The 24234-nt window shown below is 41.8% G+C and overlaps 1 protein-coding gene across 2 annotated transcripts in view; it reads right to left on the bottom strand.

Moving 5' to 3' along the window:
- The window catches only part of LSS (lanosterol synthase), a 119103-nt gene that overhangs the window by 63816 nt on the left and 31053 nt on the right, over window positions 1-24234 (bottom strand). The window contains exons 1-2 of one of the 2 annotated variants that reach the window (XM_082260375.1): window positions 9099-9197; window positions 4950-5109 (exon numbers count right to left, since the gene is read on the bottom strand). In XM_082260375.1, coding sequence (XP_082116501.1) covers window positions 4950-5109; window positions 9099-9112 — 174 coding nt within the window. In that variant the 5' untranslated portion in view covers window positions 9113-9197. Of the gene's footprint in view, window positions 1-4949; window positions 5110-9098; window positions 9198-24234 lie in introns of those variants that run through there. The other variant, XM_082260376.1, reaches the window with a different exon arrangement.

The following is a 24234-nucleotide window of genomic DNA, read 5'->3' as shown; positions in this document are numbered from 1 at the left end:
AGATGATCAGCAGAGAACATGTTATCCGCTGATCATCTCAGAACACAAAGAATCTGTCACTGAAGAACACAGAATACAGCCAGTTTATGAAGGTCCGATCTCAGCACTTCACTGGCGATCTCTGAAAATTCTGCCTCCCAGATTCTCCATTCCAGAGGTGGAGAATCGGGGAGAGAAGAGAGGATTGTGGGAGAACTGAGGACAAAGGAGGACGATTATTGACTTCCTTCTTCCTCAATCAGACCCCCCAAGACAGTAAAAAAGCCCCCCTGCCTTTCACAAACCCCCCCAAAAACCGGTAAAACATGTTAGAAACACAATATACAGTGCATCCAGAAAGTATTCACAGCACTTCACTTTTTCCACATTTTGTGATGTTACAGCCTTCTTCTGAAAAGAATTAAATTCAGTGTTTTCCTCAAAATTCTACAAATAATACCCCATGATGACAACGTGAAAGAAGTTTGTTTGATATCTTCGCAAATGTATTAAATATAAAAAATCCCATGTACATAGGTATTCACAGCCTTTGCCATGACACTCAAAATTGAGCTCAGGAGCATCCTGTTTCAACTGATCATCCTTGAGATGTTTCTACAACTTGATTGGAGTCCACCTGTGGTTAGGCTTGTGACGGTATCAGATTTTCATGCTGCGATTAATTGATTAAGGTTTTGCCACGGTATACGGTATTATCACGGTATTCTATTATTAAATTTAAATTAATAAATTTCCACCTCACTTCAATTTCATTGCTGAATTTAGGGGCTTTGGTTCACTTATGCACATTATTATATAGTCAGTCAGTACAGACTCTGTGAACCAGGCCTAAAATAGGTCTTCAAGCAGTGTCTGGCCTAACTGGTGATAACTGGTCCTGGCGCTCGGCTCCAATCCGATGGCCTGGTCATTAAGAGGGCAAATCCTTGTGATCAAGAAGTGGTTAAACCTGAAGGAGGTGTGGTTTATAAATTACTTTACTATTGCTTTAGGCCTGGTTCACATGTATACGGGTTGGTGGTTCACATGTATGCGGGTTGGCGGTTCACATGTATGCGGGTTGGCGGTTCACATGTATGCGGGTTGGCGGTTCACATGTATGCGGGTTGGCGGCCCACATTTGCACAGGCATAGCAGCCCATTGATTTGAACGGGCTGCTATGCCCTCATTTTCCGCAGAAAAAAGGTGCATGCAGCATTTTTTTTAAATTCAGTGGCCTTGAAATCCATCCTGCTTTTGCACCATGTGACTAACCTGCAGTTCCTGCTCTGGCAAGCTTTCTGCATTTTTTGTATACGTGGGCACGGCATTTAAAAACAGTTTGCGTGTGCAGCAATGGCAGGTAAGTCGCATGGTGCAAAAGAAGGATGGATTTCATGGCCACTGCATTTTTTTAAATTCTGCATGCACCTTTTTTCAGCTGAAAACGCAGGCATAGCAGCCCAAGCCCATTCACATCAATGGGCTGCTATGCCTGTGCAAATGTGGGCCCCCAACCCGCATACATGTGAACCAGGCCTAAAGCAATAGTAAAGTCATTCATTGGTTAAACCTGCAGGAGGACCGGTGTTTTTATCTATTAATGACTTTACTATTGCTTTAGGCCTGGTTCACATGTATGCGGGTTGGGGGCCCACATTTGCACAGGCATAGCAGCCCATTGATGTGAATGGGCTTGAGCTGCTATGCCTGCGTTTTCAGCTGAAAAAAGGTGCATGCAGAATTTAAAAAAATGCAGTGGCCATGAAATCCATCCTTCTTTTGCACCATGCGACTTACCTGCCGTTGCTGCACACGCAAACTGTTTTTAAATGCCGTGCCCACGTATACAAAAAATGCAGAAAGCTTGCCAGAGCAGGAACTGCAGGTTAGTCGCATGGTGCAAAAGCAGGATGGATTTCAAGGCCACTGAATTTAAAAAAAATGCTGCATGCACCTTTTTTCTGCGGAAAATGAGGGCATAGCAGCCCGTTCAAATCAATGGGCTGCTATGCCTGTGCAAATGTGGGCCGCCAACCCGCATACATGTGAACCGCCAACCCGCATACATGTGAACCACCAACCCGCATACATGTGAACCACCAACCCGCATACATGTGAACCAGGCCTAAAGCAATAGTAAAGTCATTAATAGATAAAAACACCGGTCCTCCTGCAGGTTTAACCACTTCTGGATCGCAAGGATTTGCCCCTTTAAAGACCAGGCCATCGGATCAGAGAGCCAGGACCAGTCATCACCAGGTAGGCCAGACACTGCTTGATGGCTATATAATAATGTAATGTGGGCTGCTATGCGTGTGTGTGTATATATATATATATATATATATATATATATATATATATATATATTAGAGCTGCACGATTCTGGCCAAAATGAGAATCACGATTTTTTAGCTTGGAATAAAGATCACGATTCTCTCACGATTCTCTGTGTAACAAAAAAAAAATTGGGGTAACTTTACTGTTACGTTTTTTTTTTTTTTTTATTCATTAAAGTCTATTAATTGCGTTTGAAAGACTGCTGCGCAAATACAGTGTGACATAAAATATTACAACAATCGCCATTTTTTTCTGTAGGGTCTCTGCTAAAAAAATATATAAAATGTTTGGGGGTTCTAAGTACTTTTCTAGCAAAAAAAAAACTGATTTTAACTTGCAAGCAACAAGTGTCAGAAAAAGATCCAGTCTTTAAGAGGTTAAACTTCCTTTCTCCCTGGCAGAGGGAAGGAAAAGATACAATGTAATCATTTTTGTTTATAGTTAGGAGACTTAATGCTGAAAGGCTTTAGCTGTGTGAGTGAATGAGTCATCCAGCTCACTGAAATGTATCAATTCACAAGTCAGACCCAGGAGCAGAGAAACTCGGTATTTTAAAAATGCCACAATAACAATACCGTGGCTATGCAATACCGCGATATATCGAATTACCGAAAACCGGCATATGTCTACCTGTGGTAAATTCAGTTGATTGGACATGATTTGGGAAGGCACACACCAGTCTTTATAAGGTCCCACAGTTAACAGTGCATGTCAGAGCACAAACCAAGCCATGAAGTCCAAGACATTGCCTGTAGACCTCCGAGACAGGATTGTATTGCGGCACAGATCTGGGGAAGGGTACAGAAACATATCTGCAGCATTAAAGGTCCCAATGAGCACAGTGGCAATCTTCTTTCATAAATGGAAGACGTTTGGAATCACCAGGACTCTTGCTAGAGCAGGCCACCTGGCCAAACAGCACTTCACCAATCAGGCCTGTATTGTAGAGTGGCCAGACAGAAGCCACTCCTCAGTAAAAGGAACTTCACAGCCCTGCTGGGAGTTTGCGAAAAAGGCACCTGAAGAACTCTCAGACCATGTGAAACAAAATTCTGTGGTCTGATAAAACAGAGATTGAACTCTTTGGCCTGAATGGCAAGCGTCATGTCTGGAGGAAACCAGGCACCACTCATCACCTGGCCAATACCATCTGTACAGTGAAGCATGGTGATGGAACCATCATCCTGTGGGAATGTTTTTTAGTAGCAGGAACTGGAAGACTAGTCAGGATTGAGGGAAGGATGAATGCAGCAATGTACAGAGTACAGAATGCTCTGGACCTCAGAATGGGGTGAAGGTTCATCTTCCAACAGGACAACGACCCTAAACACGCAGCCAAGATAACAAAGGAGTGGCTACGGGACAACTCTGTGAATGTCCTTGAGTGGCCCAGCCAGAGCCCAGACTTAAACCCGATTTAAACATCTCTAGAGAGATCTGAAAATGACTGTGCACTAACGCTCCCCATCCAACCTGATGGAGCTTGAGGAGATCCTGCAAAGAAGAGAGGGAGAAACTGCCCAAAAATAGGTGTGCAAAGCTTGTAGTATCATACTCAAAAAGACTTGAAGCTTTAATTGGTGCCAAAGGTGCTTCAACAAAGAATTGAGCAAAGGCTGTGAATATTTATGTAGATTTTTTTTACTTTTTTATTTATAATAAATTTGCAAAGATGTCAAACAATCTTCTTTCATGTTGAAATGTGGAAAAAGTGAAGCGCTGTGAATACTTTCTGGATGCGCTGTATATATATATACGTCAATTGGGACCCGTCTGAACAATCAGCGGGTCTCAATTGCCGCCGGACCCGCTGATTGCCTCCCACTGTGTCAAATCACAACGGCGCTCCGGCGGCACACGCGCGTCCCCTACATCTCATGCACAAAATCACGCACATGTATGTCAATTTGAGCAGCCAGGCCTCCCTGCCGCAGTATATATGCAGTGGGCAGTCTGAAACTGGTTAAGGTGTAACATGAAATATGGCCACAGCCTGCAGCCCCCCAACCCCTCGCTCCTACAGAATCTAGGTTCTTCTCCCCACAGGCTCCTATAGTTATTTGAATTTGGCTTGGATCTGTGACTAAAAAAAAACTACTGAAAGTCCCATCTGTCACTGCACTTGCAGTCCATTAATACTTTCTCCAGCCCCATACTTGAAGGTCTGTGCCTTGGTGAGGACATGCTGCTGCAGGAATAGTCTGCAGGACCTGATTGCAGTTGCAATGTTTTGCAGGCTTATAGTCAACAAATAGTAAATGCACACATTTTATTAATCAATATGAATACATGTGCATTTATTATTTCTTTGCAAAAGGTGGAGTTAGCCTTTAAATAGTGGAGCTACAGCCCCCAAAGTCCCCTCCTGATGTTCAGGAGAGCCACTTCATCCAGATACCATACAGCACACTATATTTTTGGGGGATTTACTAAAACTGAAGAGTGCAAAATCTGGTGCAGCTCTGCATAGAAACCAATCAGCTTCCAGGTTTTATTGTGAAAGCTTAATTGGACAAGATGAATTCAGAAGCTGATTGGCTACCATGCACAGCTGCACCAGATTCTGAGTTCTCTGGTTTTAGTAAATCTCCCCCTATGTTTAGTTATATGGTTGAGTTTTCTTATTTACTGTAGTCAGTCCCACAGAATGTGCCTCCAGCACGTTTTGTGGTCGGTCTTCTTCTTCCACATAGCTCCAGGTTTGCCTGCCCTCTTTGCAAGTAAGGCGCCAACGTGTAAGATCTGTTGCTGGCTCAGTCTTATATGGGCCCCCCCTTCTCCGCAGGCACCTGATGGTAAGATATAAAGCAGAAAAAAAGAATTTTGTGTTAAAATATGTAATAGGCATTATTGTTTTTGAAAGCAAATATCTGCATTGCCGATAACAACCCATTACATCATACATTCGTTTTTTTTAAATGTGCTAAAATTGCTGTTTTTTTTTCTTTTTAGGTAGAACTATGGCCTCCCATATACAGTAAACCCCCCGTTATATCGCGGTTCAGTTTTCGCGGTCCTGGTATTTTGCGGGGTTTTTTTTTGTAAGACCTATTACTATTGTTTTATTAATTACATCATTGTTAATTCAATATTTTTGTGTTTTTCATTGCTCTTGCTCTGTCTCTCAGTATCTTTTATGTGTTTAAATGTGTTTCTATTGTTTTAAAAGTGTGTTTAAAGACCTTAAAATGCTTTTACAGTACAGTGAAAGTTAAAAAACATGCCTAGGGTGTCTTTAAATAGGGTATTTCTATTTTGCGGATTATCACTTATTGTTGGTGGGTCTGGAACATAACCCCATCGATGGAGGGGGTTTACTGTATATAAAAATAATAATAAAACCTGATGTGGCACTTCATTTTTTGAATCAAGTCATTTTCTTCAAACTTTTTTTGTTCAAAAACTTCTGTTACAGCTGTCACAGCATACAAAGTTGTCATTTGGAACAAGTAATACACATATCATAGCGCACGAATTGAGACAGACTAGTAGCAGAAAAACAAACCCACTCACCGATCGTTTGTACACAAACATAAGTCGTTACATACAAAAAAAATAACCCTCACCTAGAAAAAAGTAAGTAAGTTACTGGTCTACAACCCCTGAGGTAGAGAGAAATCTAATGTGGATTCATTAGATTCTAGCCATAAAGACCAGATTTTTTTACATTTCTTAGGGCACCCTCTGTGTTTATACTAGATATGCGCCAAAACATATCGGCCGAAAATGGTGTTATCGGCACTCGGCGATAAGAGAAAAGGTGCCGATAATGGCATCAAAAATGCAATTTTGGGCCAATTTTACTGTGCTTATGACGTGTTTTTTATTGGTCAAGTGACTCAAAAACCGCATCAAAAACGTAATACGGGTGCGTTAATGATGCGTTTTTGCTTAATTTTCGATGCATTTCAACGGAGAGGAGCATTTTTTTGTGTTTTTTTTTTTTTAACTGACCAAAAATGCAGCAAGCAGCTTTTTTAACACCACAATGGAAGCGCAGCTGACCAGAGTGAAGACATGCATAGAATTTACATTTTTTCTTGAGCTTTTCTTGCACTAAGGCCTCTTTCACACGGCCCTTCCGTATGTCCGTATATCACCCCATCCATTTGCGGGTGATATACGGACAGAATGCATGTCAATGGGATTGCGGATCTCAGTGGATGACCATCCGCTGACATCTGATTTGCATCCTTTCAGTTCTGTTCCGTTTTTTGGAACGGAACAGAACCCTATTTTTCTTCCGTTTAAAAAACGGAAAGGACGCAAAATCGGATGTCAGCGGTGTCATCCGCTAACATCCGCAATCCCATTGACATACATTATGTCCGTATATCATCCGCAAACGGATGGGATGATATGCGGACATACGGAGCGGATGACACAAGTGTCATCCGTGTCCGTAAAAAAAAAAAAAGTGACTGAACAGACGACAAAAACGGAGCGCCCGTGTGAAAGAGGCCTAAAGGAGCCAATATATTAATTTAAATTCATGATATTAATTAAAAAGTTGAATATAATACAATTATATATAAAAATATAAATATTTTTAAACAACTGTAATTTTCGGTTTTCGGCCAAGTGCATCCTGTATTTTTGGTTTCGGCACCAAAGTTTTCATTCGGTGCACCTCTAATTTATACATTAACTCATCTCTCTGCAGAAAAAGGTTTGCCATGTCACGCCACTGATTGTACGTAGGAGGGGAAGGTGAAAACCACTTCTGTAGGATACGTTTAAGATCTAAATATAGGGAACATATCCTAACTCTTCAGCAGGAAGAATATTTTCAGGCATTAATCCTAAAATGTCAGTTTTTATATCCATCGACACCCGCATAGAGCAGAGGGAATTAAAGTGATTTTAAACGATCACCTTGCAAAAAAAACAACCCATTCAGTTTAAAATAGAAATGAATGGCAAAAAAATGTTGTATAGATTTAGAAAAAAAGTTCTAAATACCTTTTTCCCCTTTTTTAAAAAAAATGCTCACATTCCCTCTGTTCTCAGCGGCATAAGAGCTAGGGGGAGGAGAAGCAGTAGTACACAGAGCTTGCCAGTAAGTGGCTGTGCAGCGGGGGGTGTCAGGACAAGCCTGATCATTGAAGGAGAGTACACTGAGTTTCCAGCTGGGCTAGAGAACTGACCACAGTGTGCTCTTCTGCTTAGTGTGGTCAGTAGAGAACAGGATACTTTCTCATACCAGCACATGGTACAACAGGCACAGATCAGGAATATGAAGTATTGGGGTAACAAATGCTTTCAGGATGGAAAAGATAGATTCTCAGTAACGATGCAGCTTGGAACAGCGCCATAACATGTGTAGGAGAGAACCTGAAGCTGTAGTACATCTGGGGCACTGTGGAGATGTAGTTTTCCCCCAAGTATAAAGCTTTAATGTGGTATATTGTACTCTATGAACAGGGCTGGCCCAAAACTTTGTGCTGCCTGGGTCCAAGAATGAAATGCTGCCCCACCCCCCACCCCCTCAAAAAAAATCACACCCCCCAAAAGGCCCCCACATCCATTATTTTATATAAATCTAACATCTGGAAAACATTATATATGCTGTTATCTTCATCTATAACTCACTATTGGACCGGTCCACCAAACACCCAATGTCTGTCCTCAGTCCTCCTGTCACGAGTCTGCAGCGGCTACCGCCCTAGAAGATCCAGCCTGCCCTGCGTGAGATGGAGTGCGCTGATGTCTGACATCATTGCGCACACCACGATCACACGAGGAACGTTCCCTGAAGGAGACACTTTACCCCCTCATACTCATGAGCAGGGCCGCTGATAGGGGGGGACCACCAGCTCTTTTGTAGGGGGCCCTGAGCACACAGGGGGGGGCCCACACAGAGAAGGGGATTAGTGATGGACAACAAACACAGAAATCTTCCTCCAGCACCGGAATCTGATCTGTCCCTCTCCCTGCTATCAGCTTTTATCTGTTGAGAAAGAGACAGTTGTCCCTCACTAATCCCCCTCCTTTGTGTGGCCCCCCTCCCAGCACTTATCTCTGCTCAGGAGTTTATTTGTAAATTGTAATCTTCTTTTTTATTTAACATAGTTTTTTTTTTAGATTTAGCAGGAATTATGCGAGTTATGTTATATTTGTGTCTGATAATAGTGATTTTGTGGTAATTTTAGCTAAATATATCTTTAATATTTTCTTGGGGGGGGCCCTGCAGGTAGTCTGTACGGGGCCCATCTCTAACAGCAGCCCTGCTCATCAGTTTACACTACGGGCGGCAGTATGAGATGGGGCCACCCGTAACGCCCCACAAACTGGTGAGACACAAAACTGCTCACCTGCTGGGCCTCAATTTGTCTCCGCTCTCAAAGTGCCATGGACCCAGCGGGACCCATGGTAAGGCCGGCCCTGTCTAGGAATGATGAGCAGCTGGGTCAGGTGCTGCCAAGGTAATAAAGAAGCCCTTGTCAAATTTCCCAGTGCCACTTTATTGTTTGTGCATTGGTATGCTGATATATATTACATTTATGTTTTGGGGATGTATAGCGCTTTAAGAGTCTAATGAGTTAACCATGCAGGTTTTCACATGTAAATGTACATATTTATTTGTTCTCAGCCTTGCATGTTACACACTATTTATTGCATAGGTTGGATTGATTAATACTAGTATTCCATTAAAGAAAGGAGCTGTGTTCTGTACTACAAAGCCTGCATTTTATTATTAGAAGTACAGTTTCTGTACATTAATAAGTTAATTCAAGAAACCGAAATTAGCAGATAGATACAAATGTATAATACTCACGTCCCCTCACTCATAGCTGTGCTGTCTCTCCCTGGTCACTGGTACAGCACATTGATAAAGAGGAATGTCTCTTGGCGCAGAGACTTCTGGGAGTTGTAGTTTTTAGAGCTCAAGTATTCAGGTCACAGGACGCAGAGAGAACAACATCTCCCACAATGAAGCGCGCCGTCTGCTCATGGTAAGCTGACATGAGCAGAGCAAGGACAAGCCAATCAGAGACACTGTGCCAGTGACAGAGGGGCGGGGCTGATAGCTTTGAGCCAATGAGCTATATGTGTGTCTCCTGATTGTTTGTTTATTATAAGGCGGTGATCGGGGTTTCAGAAGGTGTAGAAGTAGAAGTCCGATTGTTGTTTACAGAACGTCTGATGAGATTCTGGATAACTGGAGGGGAAAGATTCACATGAAGCAAAATGTCATATAGAGTCTCAGAGTAGAGGCAGCCCTTCTGTATTCAGCAGTAGGATTGCCAACTCATCCCATTAAACCAGGACACATAATAAATACACAGGTTCTGAGGCTGATGTAATGTACATAAGGCACTGAGTTTAATTACCACCTTAAGCCACAGAACCTGTGTAATTAACCACTTAAGCCCCGGAAGATTTTACCCCCTTCCTGACCAGGGCCTATTTTGCGATTCAGCACTGCGTGACTTTAACGGACAATTGCGCGGTCGTGCGACGCTGTACCTAAACGAATTTGACGTCCTTTTTTTCCCACAAACAGAGCTTTCTTTTGGTGGTATTTGATCACCTGTGCGATTTTTACTTTTTGCGCTATAAACAAAAAAAAGAGCGTCAATTTTGCAAAAATAATATTTTTCACATTTTTTTATATGAAATTCCCCCCCAAAAAAAGTAAAAATCAAATTTTTTTAACATTTTGGGCCAATTTTTTTTTTTACCATATGTTTGGTAAAAAAAATTGCAAAAAGCGTATTTTGATTGGTTTGCGCAAAAGTTATTGCGTTTACTAACAAAGGGAAAGATTTTTGTCATTTTTGTTGTTTTTTTTTTTAACGCGTAATGACGGTGATCTGCGATTTTTTTTGCGGGACTGCGACATTGCGGCGGACAGATCGGGCCCTTGACTGACATTTTTGACACTTTTGGGGTTACCAGTGACATTTCTACAGTAATCAGTGCTATAAATATGCACTGTTACTGTAAAATTACACTGGTAGTGAAGGGGTTAACTTTTTTTAGAGGGAGGGGTTATGTGTGTCCCTAGGGGCGTGTTTCTAACTGTGATTGGCTGTGGCTTGAGGTGTAGGAACAGTGATCAACGGTCCTACATAGTAGAACCGTATGATCAGTGTTTCTACATTGGGTCCGCCGGTTACACGCGCGGGGGGTCCGTGACCACGCGGGAGCGCGCCTCCGGTGGCGCGCGCTCTCTCCCTAGACCCTCACAGGCTAGCGACGTAGCCCTACGTCGCTCTGCCTGTGAGGGGCTGACCGCCGACGTAAATAGTCGTGCGGCGGTCGGCAAGTGGTTAAAGCGGAGTTCCACCCAAAAGTGGAACTCCTGCTTGTATGCTTCCTCCCCCCCCCCCCTCCGGTGCCACATTTGGCACCTTTCAGGGGGGAGGGGGTAACGGGTACCTGTTTTTGACAGGTACTCTTCCCCACTTCCTGGAGACAGAGCCGAGGCGCTGTCCCTTGAAAGTTCAGCCCCTCCTTCTTCCTCCGCCGCCGGGCCAATTACAAAGCGCAGCTCGCTTCCCGTATGCACAGTAGGGAACCAGCTGTGAAGCCGAAAGGTTTCCTTTACCACAAATGGCTGCGGCAGCACCCGAGAGCCGATGAGAAAATTGGCTTTGGGTGCTGATATCGCAGGAACCTTGTACAGGTAAGTTCTAATATTTATAAGTCAGCAGCTACAGTATTTGTAGCTGCTGACTTTTAATTTTTTTCATGGGGGGGGGGGGGCAGAAGTCCTCTTTAATGTGTGTCCTGGTTTAAAGGGATGAGGTGGCAACCCTATTCAGCAGGGAATCAGGGAGCACAGAGGGGGTCTGTGTTTTCAGGGTGTCACAGTACAATCTCTGCAGCATTAAAGAAAAAAAACTTTCCCAATCCCCATTTGATCAGCAGGGGCAGAAGCAGAACTATTTAAGCACTTGCCCTCTGGAAGATTTACCCCCCTTCCTTATCAGGTCATTTGGCGGTATTGCGTTACGATGCTGTACCTAAATAAATATAATATATGTGCTTTTTTCCCCACAATAGAGCTTTCTTTTGGTGGTATTTGATCACCTCTGCAGTCTTTTTTTTTTTTGCGCTATAAACAAAAAATACTGACAATTTTGAAAAATCTAATTTCTTCATCAATGTAGGCCAATATGTATTCTGCTACATATGTTTGGTAAAAAAAAAAAAAAAAAACAATAAGCGTATATTGATTGGTTTGCGGAAAAATGATAGTGTCTACAAACTATGGGATATTTTTCTTTATTTTCTTTTTCTCTTTTACTAGTAATGGTGGGACTGCGATTGGGGTGGACAAATTGGACACGAATTGACTCTTTTGACACATTTTGAGGACCAGTGACATTATTACAGTGATCAGTGCTAAAAAGAAATATGCACTGTCACTGTAATAATGACATTAGCTGGGAAGGGGTTAAAGTGGAGCTCCACCCAAAAGGGGGGGCTCCGCTTGTCTAGTTCTCCCCCCGCTACCACATTTGGCACCTTTCAGAAGGGGTAGTAGGTACCTGTTTTTTCAGCCTTACCAACTATGTAACCTTTCTAAAATTGGGGTTGTATATTTAAAGTGGAAGTAAAGTATTTTTTTTTTACTTTTACCTCTAGTTAAGCCTATTATAAGACTTACCTGTAGGTACAGTGAATATCTCCTAAACTTTCACTGTTTAGGAGATATTCACACTGCATGCAGCCGCTGATGTCATACCCGTGCCATCCCTTCAGATCTCTGTGCCGCAGCCATGACTCCTGCGCGCATACAGGGGAGTGCCATCATTGCAGCCCGGCTAGTCAGACGGCTGGAGCATGTGAATCCAGAGAGAAGACTGGGTGAAGATGTAAGCCCTGTCCGCAGTGGCAGCACACCACTAGAGGGCTTCATTTTAAGGTAAGCATTTCATAATGTGCTAGTATGCCCTGCAAACTAGCACATTATGCCATTGCTTTGCAGGTTTTTTTTTTAAAGGCTGTGTTTAGGCTGTGGCACAGAGCAACCCTGATCCTCCCCTTCTGGGGTCCCCCGTCAGTGCCCCTGGTTCCTCTTTTTATTGGTGTGCGACCATAGGAAGCACACCAAACAGGCGTGATCCCAAGCCATGCTGCCTGCATCCATAGACACAGATGGTGTGTCTAAGCCCCCCCCACCCCCGCCTTCCTTGTCAAAGGATTTGACTGACAGCAGTGGGAACCAATGGCTCACGCTGCCTCAGCAAAGCCTATGAGAGTGGGGAGAGTCGCTACAGATAGGCCCAGCGCTGGATCAAGTGAGGACTCAGGTAAGTATAAACTGAGTTGGGGGGTTGATACCGGTACTGGAACATTTTATACCTTAATGCAGAGAATGCATTAAGGTAAAACATGTTTAGGCTTTTTAACCATTCTAGGTCGATAAAGCTGCATTTTCTATAAATGGCCAACTTAAGGTAAAGTAGGGGCCCCAAATTTCAGCAACGTCCATAACTGGAAACAGTGCCATGCTAGCGTTTTGATGTTATTTATGTAATGATGAGTAAGAGAATCACATGGTGAACAGCAGTTGGTATATTTTAAATCTTGTTTTAGTTTTATTACAGATAGAGTTAGGCTGGCAATAAATTATACAATTTTCTTATTCAAATTGCATTTAGATTTACCAAAACAATATAATTAGAGATCAAACCTAAACACTTTCAATGTGTATGCAGTCAAGCAAGCCCTTGCACTACATAGAAGGTAAAATTAAAGAAAATTGAATAAGAAAATTGTATAATGTTGCCAGCCTAACTCTATCTGTAATAAAACTAAAACAAGATTTAAAATGTATGACCAGCCTTTATTTAGTAGATATGTATTGAACACAGGTGGATTGGAGACCTATAGAAAACTATATAAATAGAAGCTTGCAAGGGATATACAGTAGTTGTATTGTAGTTCCAAGATAATGTTTCTTGTTAAAAGAAAAAAATGTTCTTCAAATGTACTAGTTTTCCATAAACGATCAACTATTCGACCAGTTGTGATCACATTTTATCGATCTGTCTCAGTGGATAATTATCGTTCTTGCAAGCTCAATCACAATATTATCTTTCTGTGTGTGGCTTCTCGATCAATATTGCAATTGATCTAAATTAAGCTATTTTTAGTAATTTAAAAAAAATTGCATAATAATTTTTAAAAAGCATGCATGTACTCAATATTGCATTGGAGTTTTCAGAGCATGTTAAACATGATCAGGGCATTGTGGGTGCAACTGAGAAGCACCAACAGACATCATATCAAAGCAACAGGTCCATAGGGTGGTTTATAATTACTGTTACAGAAGTTGCAGAAATAATCAATGAAAAACAATATTGGTAATGTCAAAGCATGTATGCACAGTCGTCCCACTGCCACAGTGCCATATTCAACCTGTATTCCAGCAATTGTTATTGGATGTTGTTGCTACATGGGTCCAGTCATGCACAGTCACACTAATTTCAAAAGAAAATAGGGTGCTTTTTTAAAAGCACCCCATAAGTCAGGGGATTAGAAGTCCTTTAGCTGCTAGGGTGACAATGCCACTTATGTATAGATACAGAACAGTGAATGAGCGTTGTCACCCTAGGACAGGAATTACAATGCATCCAGAAAGTATTCACAGTACTGTACTTAGCTTTTTCCACATTTTGTTATGTTACAGCCTTATTCCAAAATGGAATAAATTCATTATTTTCCTCAAAATTCTACAAACAATACCCCATAATGACAATGTGAAAGAATTTTGTTTGAAATCTTTGCAAATTTATTAAAAATAAAAAAAACACATGTATATAAGTATTCACAGCCTTTGCTCCATACTTTGTTGAAGCACCATTGGCACCAATTACAGCCTCAAGTATTTTTGAGTATGATCCTACAAGCTTGGCACACCTATTTTTGGGCAGTTTCCCCCTGTTCTTCTTTACAGGACCTCTCAAGCTGCATCAGGATGGATGGGAAACATCGGTGCACAGCCATTTTCAGATCTCTCCAGGGATGTTTAGTCAGGTTCAAGTCTGGGCTCTGTCAGATTGACCATTGGGTTCTTGGTCACCTCCCTGACTAAGGCCCTTCTTCCCGTGATCATTCACTCTAGGAAGAGTCCTGGTGGCTCCAAACTTCTCCAGCAGAGCATAAAATCGACTAAGGGTGGTCATAGATGGGCAGATTTCACGCAGAAGGATATTTGGTGAGTGATTTCTACATGCATCAACCTATACAGTTGCATCTCTGGGACTCACCACTGAATCGTAGTCTCTGTTTAGCCATTGTATGAAACAGCTTACAGTGAAAATGTAAAATAAATTATTTGTGTGATCATTGCATCTATTTTATATCTGTTTTATAAACTGTATTACCATAATATATTAAACAGGCTTAGAGAAAGTCCTATGAAGCAGTAATGCATAACTCCCAACTGTCCCTGATTTGGGGGGGCTGTCCCTAATTCAGAACAAAGTCCCTCTGTCACTCTTTCCTCCTTATTTGTCCCTCATTTTTGTCTGATCTATATAGTTATATAGAAAAAATGCACTACTTATCTACCAAAAAGTGTTTTACAGTGCTCCACCTTTCATGCAATTTTTAAATTGCTGCATTTCCTAATTTAAAAAGCCAGTATAATGGAATAGTAGTGGTAAAATAAAGTACTTGGGGTTTTAAAGTGGTAGTAAAGCCCGCTTTGTGATATTTACCTACAGGTAAGCCTATAATAAGGCTTACAGTACCTGTAGGTAAAAGAAAAGTCTCATAAACAGGCACCATTTAGGAAATGTTCACCCTAAATGCTGCCAGTAAAATCACTGGCACATGCGCTCTGAAGGTCTGGCATGCCTTGCCGGAACTTCAGAGCTTCGTGCCGGATCCAAGGGCTCCCACGCGCATGGCCAATCACACAGACGGATTGAAAGACTGGGGGAAGATGTCAGCCCTCTCAGTGGTGAAAGCAGGCCGCTGGAGGGCTTTATTCTAATGTAAGTACGATGCATACTAGCACATTATGCAATTACTCAACAGGTTTTTTTTTTAATAAAAAAGGAGCAAGCAATGAAATTACCCACTCACCCAGCGCTAATAAGATAAATAACTTGGATAGCAGCTGCTATAAATAAAATCAATATAAAAACAGGTGTGAATAAGACTCTTAACTGGAATGCCTATACACACTAGCAGCACTCAACTGAATGATACATAAATGTTGATGTATAAAACCATAAATACATGTAAAAAAATTATGTATAAAATGGAATATATAAAACACTGTCCTTAAAAGTGATCCCTTCACTTAAACACTGCACAGAGGCCGGTAAAGTTCATATAGTTCATGCGATTTCGGACTCTAATGCAATTAACCACGGTGTCAACTTGGACAATCCTGGACCACCATCACCACACCACAGACGTGTCCCCCCTAGTAGTGAACACTCACCGGACTCAGGATTTTAAATCGCCTTATCATGTACCAGTTGGTTCTGTTCAGTAGTGGAGATAGTCAATGTGGCTCAAAATGACATCCACCGGAATCCAAGATAATTACCCACTCAAACGTGGACCTCAGCAATTAATAAAGGCAACAGTGGCAATCAGACCATGTGAAGCAAAGAGAGGGGACTAATAGTGTAATTCCGCAAACAACACTTTATTAATAACACCCCATTCCCCATACAATTGCACTCACATATAGACCACTTGATAGCAGCATAAAACAGCATAAATGCGTGGGCGTCTGATGTGCATCGGTAACTCATCGCTAAGTATGCAAGCCAGCGGATACCCGGACACAGACTCCCGACGTGACAGCAGATGATTGCGTGCTCACGCCCTTACATGTTTCGTCACACAGGACTTCTACAGAGGGTTTTTTTTTTGTTTTGTTTTTTTAACCAGCTGCGATGGAACATGCAACATGTTCCTAGTGCTGCATCTGCCGCCCCCTGCCCCCTCTCCCTGTGGCAGTAGTATGGGGAGAAGTTCCCTGTACTAGCTGCCACTATTTGAAAAAAATACAGCGGTGTGGGGCTCCATCCACACTGCCGCGTCATTCAGATACATAGCTCTGTGTGTCTCAACTACAAGCCCCGACATCCTTAGCGGCTGTCGGCTTGTAGTTCTTAACGAACTACCACGCCGCTGTGGAGCGCTATGGTAGTTCATTGAGTCTTCCTGTCAGGGAGTATTGACTTACCCATATGGGATGTACGGGCAGGAAGATACACTGACAGTGTCCAGGAGACATGCATGGCATTAGCAATCTGCTGATCACTGGTACAATGCTTTTCAGGCTCCTGCAACAAAAAATAATAAATCCACATTTTTTTTACCTGCAAAAAAATGTGCATTTATTTATTTATTTTTCTATAAGGTGAACTTATCCTTTAAGCCACAGACAACACATGACTTTGACCACTAGTGGTGGAGCTATACATAAAGCAAAAAGTTATTATTATAAGTATTATTATACAGGATTTATATAGCGCCAACAGTTTGCGCAGCGCTTTACAATATTAAGGGAGACAATACAGCAACAATACAATTCAATACAAAAGGGTTAGGAGGGCCTAAAAAATGTACGATTGCTTTCTCAAGGTGCTCATACAACATGAGAGAGATTAAAGTGGAGTTCCGGCCTATTTTGCAACTTTAGTGATTCCTGGAGTGCTCGCTATGCTGATCAACAATTGGGCATTTTCAAATTTCTTTCGGGGGTCCCTTACCTTATTTTCAGGGCACTTTTGATTGTACTTCCTCCTTCTCCCTCCTCTGTGCCCACGGCCACCGACATCACTTCGCCTTTGCATTGCATCCTGGGATCTGTTTGTCATCACTCCCAGGAGGCTGGAATCAGGAAGAACTCCCAGAACACTCCCCGGAATCAGGAAGAAGGACACAGCAGATTACACTGCGGCTTCAGACGCCCACATCCAAGATGGCCGTGCCCAGACAGCCTTTTTAAAAGTAAGATTTTGACTAAAATCCAATACTGTACACCTTGTAAGTATGAGAATAGCGGTTCTGTAAAGGGCGATGGATTAGTATTATAGGGGTATTTTTAGCTAAAAAAGGTATTTGAGGCCGGAACTCCGCTTTAAACACAGACATCTTTGTACAATGTAAAATGTAAGTGCCAGGAACAAACAGGTGACCTTGGGTTACCACAGTTAGGTGATTACTTTTTTTGTAATTGGGTTGAACTGGATGGACTTGTGTCTTTTTTTCAACCAGAATAACAATGTATCTATGTAATACAGGTATCTATGTAATGAGTGCAGAGATAACAAGTGCTGTGTTTTGTATACTGTTGAGTTCACACACATTAACCACTTAAACCCCGGAAGATTTTACCCCCTTCCTGACCAGGGGGTATTTTGCGATTCGGCACTGCGTGACTTTAACGGACAATTGCACGGCCGTGCGACGCTGTACCTAAACAAATTTGGCGTCCTTTTTTTCCCACAAACAGAGCTTTCTTTTGGTGGTATTTGATCACCTGTGCGATTTTTTGATCACGCGCTATAAACAAAAAAAGTGCGTCAATTTTGCAAAAATAGCAATATTTTTCACATTTTTTTATATGAAATTCCCCCCAAAAAAATGTAAAAATCAAAATTTTTTAACATTTTCGGCCAATTTGTTTTATCCTACCTATGTTTGGTAAAAAAAAATGCAAAAAGTGTATTTTGATTGGTTTGCGCAAAAGTTATCGCGTTTACTAACAAAGGGAAAGATTTTTGTCATTTTTGTTGTTTTTTTTTTAACGCGTAATGACGGCGATCTGCGATTTTTTTGCGGTACTGCGACATTGGGGCGGACAGATCGGACCCTTGACTGACATTTTTGACACTTTTGGGGTTACCAGTGACATTTCTACAGTAATCAGTGCTATACATATGCACTGTTACTGTAAAAATACACTGGTAGTGAAGGGGTTAACTTTATTTGGGAGGGAGGGGCTGTGTGTGTCCCTAGGGGCGTGCTTTCTACTGTGATTGGCTGTGGCTTGAGCTGTAAGGACACTGATCAACGGATCTACATAGTAGATCCGTGTGATCAGTGTTTTTACACCGAGGAGAATGACAGGCAGCTTGTTTACACAAGCTGCCTGACTTTCTCCCTCTCCCCCGACGATCGCCGAGTGACCGGCGGACATCGGGTCCGCCGGTCACACGCGCGGGGGGGGTCCGTGACCACGCGGGAGCTCCCTAGACCCTCACAAGCTAGTGACGTACCCCTACGTCACTTTGCCTGTGAGGGGCTGACTGCCGACGTAGATCGGCGTTAGGCAGTCGGCAAGTGGTTAATGCAAAAATGTCTTATGTTAGGTTAAAACATCTGTGATAGGTTTGTAGGCAACATATCTAGAGAATACCCAATATATGACCAGTTCCACATAAAAATTATATTTCAGTTTTGGTGTGGCTTTATTGTGCTGAATATCAATTAGCATAGTTTATCTGTTGGAAACAAAATCTTTGCCTTTTTTTCCTTTTTATCCCCTCCTACAAGACCATGACAAATCTGACACTGTTGCAGTTGCATACCCCCAACTTTTTGGATGGGAATGAGGGACATCTATTAGCAAAAGTATGTGGGCATAGGACGCAGCCCCTGCCACACCCCCTTAAAGGAGAATTAATCCCCCCAAAAAAAGTGTTAAACCCATAAGTGCTTTTTTTACCACTACTATTCTTTAACCGGTTGCCGACTGCGCACAGTATATTTACTGCGGCAGTCAGCCCCGGCCAGGCAGAGTGACGTAGATCTATCTCACCAGCCTGTCACCGGGTTTTGAGCCAATAGCGGGCGAGCGCGCGCCCGCTGAGGCGCGTGCCCGCCTCGGCTCGTTCACAGAGGAGTCCCGGCGTGTGACCGGCGGACCCGATGTCCGCCGGTCACACTACGATCGTCGGTAGAGCGGGAGAAAGGCGGGTGGCTTATGTAAACAAGCCACCTGTCATTCTCCCCTGTGTAAAAATGGAGATCAGACGGTTCTACTATGTAGAACCGTTGATCTCTGTTTTTACACTAGTAGCCATGTCCCACTACAGTTAGAAGCACGCCCCTAGGACACACTTAACCCCTCCCTGTCCAATACAGTTAACCCCTTCCCTGCCAGTGTCATTTTTACAGTAACAGTGTATATGTATAGCACTGATTACTGCAGTAATGTCACTGGTACCCCCAAAAGTGTCAAAAATGTCAGTCAAGGGTCCGATCTGTCCGCCGCAATGTCGCAGTACCGCAAAAAAAATCGCAGATCGCCGCCATTAGTCGTTAAAAAAAAAAAAACACCAAAAATGACAAAAATCTTTCCCTTTGTTAGTAAACGCGATAACTTTTGCGCAAACCAATCAAAATACGCTTTTTACGATTTTTTTTACCAAACATATGTAGCATAAAACAAATTGGCCGAAAATGTTAAAAAATTTTGATTTTTACATTTTTTTGGGGGGGAATTTCATATAAAAAAATGAAAAATATTGTTATTTTTGCAAAATTTATGCTCTTTTTTTGTTTATAGCGCATGATCAAAAAATCGCACAGGTGATCAAATACCACCAAAAGAAAGCTCTGTTTGTGGGGAAAAAAGGACGGGAAATTCGTTTAGGTACAGCGTCGCACGACCGCGCAATTGTCCGTTAAAGTCACGCAGTAAAAAATCGCCAAAAAAAACCCTGGTCAGGAAGGGGGTAAAATCTTCTGGGGCTTAAGTGGTTAATACTGGCTTTTTGAATTTACAAATTCAGCAATTTAGACACTGGATGAAAAATTTAGAACTGGGAAACACTTTTTGAAAGATAAAAAGTGCATTTTGTATACAACTATATAGATCAGACCAAAATGAGGGACAAATGAGGAGGAAAGAGAGACAGAGGGACTTTGTTCCACATTAGGGACAGTTGGGAGCTATGCAGTTGGGATCCCAAAGTATTTGATTATTTTGTGTTATGCTGAATCCATTTAGGGAGCCACAACCAACATTTCACTTTCTAACGTCTTTCACAGTTGGGTACAGCTGTAGTCCATGTAATATATGAGAAGCAAAAATGTGGCTGAACTTGACAGCATACATGCAAAACTGAGATATGAGTCTTGGGTTACATGGAATTTTTTGTTTTGGATGGCTTTGCTTTTTTTGAGAGCTATATAACTACTGTATAAGTGCCGGTTCACATTCTGCGATCACAGAGTTCGCATGTAATGGGAATGTAGACTGCTATGTCAATAAATATTGATAAATAAATAAACACAGACCACTCAATAATGCACAGACCACTCATGGATGGATAACATTTTGGCCGCGGCACATTTATTGGTTTAGAATTAATGTAACAACTTTAATAATTCATCAAATAAATAATAATAAATATTAATAAATATAAATAAATAAATATTCCATAAATATTAATAAATTCAAATTTCAGAAAACCACATCACTCAGCCGCAGGACTCGAGTGATGACCAGTCAAAATAAATCTTTAAATATTCAAACAAGTCCCCCCTTGATCCAAGGGTGACAGACCACATAAACGTGCCACGACAGGGAGGGGGGGTGGGGAGCTCGCCAAGCCGCTCAGAGACACTGAGGAGACTGAAGCCGCGCCGCCCTTTATATAGGCCTATGCCTATGACGTATCCGCACGTGGATCACATGTTTCCCGCCCGGCTGACGCGTGACTTTCCCGCCTTCTTTGACTTGAATCAGCCAATCAGAGTTCTTCCCGCCTAGAAACTGCATTCAAAAACCCGATAAGCAAAAACACATAGCGGCGATTACGCTAAAGTCCCGAATTTAAAAAATACTTAACAAAACGATTGCAGCCACACTCCCATGCCGTCTAGGCATATTATTATGCCCAACTGACATGGGAATGGGAATGTAGACTGCTATGTCAATAAATATTGATAAATAAATAAACACAGACCACTCAATAATGCACAGACCACTCATGGATGGATAACATTTTGGCCGCGGCACATTTATTGGTTTAGAATTAATGTAACAACTTTAATAATTCATCAAATAAATAATAATAAATATTAATAAATATAAATAAATAAATAAATAAATATTCCATAAATATTAATAAATTCAAATTTCAGAAAACCACATCACTCAGCCGCAGGACTCGAGTGATGACCAGTCAAAATAAATCTTTAAATATTCAAACAAGTCCCCCAACAGCCGGTCGCTGAAAGCTACCGGCCCGCCCAACAGCCGCGGACCATTCTATCATCGTCTGAAGGTCCAGATTAAAAATATCCAGACCGACATCCGATAAATGTATACCATCCCGTCTGTAAAGACCAGGGAGCCCCCCTTCCAATTCAACGTGACGAAAGGAGAACCCCCCCGATGAGTGGTAAAAATTTTTCCAAGGACCTGTTTAATCTCCGCTTGATCTTCTCCAAAGGCTTACCCTCCTTAGAAGACGTCCAGATAAAACGCGAGATTATTTCAGAAAAAATCAACTGAGTTTCTGGAAGAAACTCACTCAACCTTTTCAGATCATATTTAATGTTCAATAATAAATCCAATGTTTTGCGCTTCCCAACATCATTCCCTCCTAAGTGAATAATTAAAACTGAAGGGATTGGCCAACTATTCAATAAATGCAAGATGTGATAGATTAAATTCTCCCATCGAAGACCCCTAATGCCCTTCCACAACACCTGGACTTCCTCCATGTTAAAAGATAAATTAGAAGTGTATACTCTGCGATCCGCTCGCTTCCGAGCCCAATAAACATAAGAGTGTCCAATTATCCAGATGTAAGATCTGCAAACTGAATCAGAGAGATAAATTAGGACGGATGTAAAGCTTAAAACTGTCAGACTCCCATCTTCCCAACTTTTTTATAATCTCCACATCCAGGCCCAATTTAGCAGCTTCCGTGGCAGCCCCTATACGAAATGAGTGGTGGGAGAATTTAAAAGCAGCTAAGCCTAGAAAAGAGATACATTTCTTGAAGACAGAAGAAAATTGAAATTTAGTAAGAGAAGAACCATCCTCATGGATTAAAAAATTACCAGGAAGCGGGGGTCTAACGGCTAGAAATTTGTTAATGGACCGGAAAGGACATATATCGGGGTCGCCACAAGCATTTAAAGTGAGCCAATGACCTTTACCTAATTGGTCCGTTTTGGACCTTCTGATAAAAACAAAAACCTTATTATTAGCAACCATAACTTCGTTATGTTTTAAACCAGAATAACAATGCTTATTTGGTGGCAACAATTCCGAAATACGAAGTGCTGCAAAAAAACTCAAGACAAAAGCTGCATTAAATAACAACGCTTCATAATTTGAATAACAAATAACCCTTGAAGCAGAATACAATCTGGACAGAACATCTGGCGAAATAGGTCTGCGATCATCAGGAATAAAAGTAAATTTTTTGAAACCTTTTAAGGCCTGTCTGACCAAGAAATAACTGTTGCATGCCGGTAAATTGTGCAATTTGAAGAAAAAGGATACGCCCGCTAGCGTCTTATTAATGTGGCTATAAGAGAATTGCTTATGCATGAGCACGCATAAGAAAGCTAGTATAGACTGCTCGCATGGCGAGTAAGGTAAAAGACCAGCGTTTGAACTAAAATCCAGCCACCCCTGCCATGCGGCCATATAGTCTGCCCATGTTTTGGGAGCTAAGGAATTCTGAACCGTGGATGACAGCAACTTTAAATCAATTCCCAGAGATGACCTGGACACTGGCAACCAATCACGTCGGCCTCTGGTAAAAGATTCCTGAATCGGTCCATCTGGAAGCGAGACAGTGCGTCAGCAATATTGTTTTGCTTCCCAGGGACAAACTTTGCCTTAACCCAGATGTTCAATCTCAGGCATAAAAGAACCAGATGACGAAGTAATTTAATGACAAAAAGAAATTTAGATGACAAACAGTTTACTGCATATATTACCCCTTTATTGTCCGTATGAAGAATTATCCTTCTATTAGAAAACTGCTCTCCCCAAAGCTCCATTGCCACAACTACAGGAAAGAGTTCTAACAGAACAATATTATTCGTTGCCTCTTTTTCAACCCAAGCCTCAGGCCATGCCCCGCAACACCAATGCGTTCTAAAAATGGCCGCAAAACCCAAGGAACCAGCTGCGTCCGTGTATAAATGTAAATCGGAAGCCAATGAAAAATCTTCCTGAAAGAAAGACCTTCCATTATAGTCTTCCAAAAAAATGGACCAGACCAACAGATCATCTTTTATGTCTGTAGTTAACCGAATGTGAGAGTATGGTGACTTGAAACCCGACATTGCCATTGCCAACCTTCTGGAAAAAATACGGCCCATAGGCATGATCCTAGTCGCGAAAGCCAATAAACCTAAAAATGACTGTAATTCTTTCAAAAGGATTTTCTTTCTACGCAAAAAGAAGGCGATGGAAGATTGTAATTTTTCTATCTTGGCCATAGGAAGCCTGCATTGAAAAAGATTAGAGTCAATGGTGACTCCTAAAAAATCAATAACCATTGTAGGACTTACCGTCTTTTCTTCAGCCAATGGTATACCAAAATAAGAAGCAATAGCAGAAAATAAAAACAAAAGGTTAGAGCAGACTGGGAGGTCCGCAGGACCGACAAAAAAGAAATCGTCCAAATAATGAACGATTCCCTCAAAGCCAGCTTCCCTGCTAACCACCCAATGAAGAAAAGTGGAAAACATCTCAAAATAGAAGCATGATAGTGAACAACCCATGGGGAGACACATATCGTAAAAGAAAAAACCCATAAAACAAAAACCTAAAGAATTATAAGAATTAGGGGAAATTGGTAGCAACCTGAAGGCCGATTCGATATCTGTCTTTGCCATCAATGCTCCATGGCCGAACCTCTTAACCAATTGTACCGTGTCGTCCAGTGTGGCATATTGAACCGATGCCAAAGACAGATCAATGTCATCGTTTAAGGAATTGC

The sequence above is a fragment of the Pelophylax lessonae genome, assembly GCF_965119305.1.
Source record: "Pelophylax lessonae genome assembly, chromosome: 6".
NCBI lineage: Eukaryota > Metazoa > Chordata > Amphibia > Anura > Ranidae > Pelophylax > Pelophylax lessonae.
This window is presented reverse-complemented; position numbering and strand designations above follow the sequence as displayed.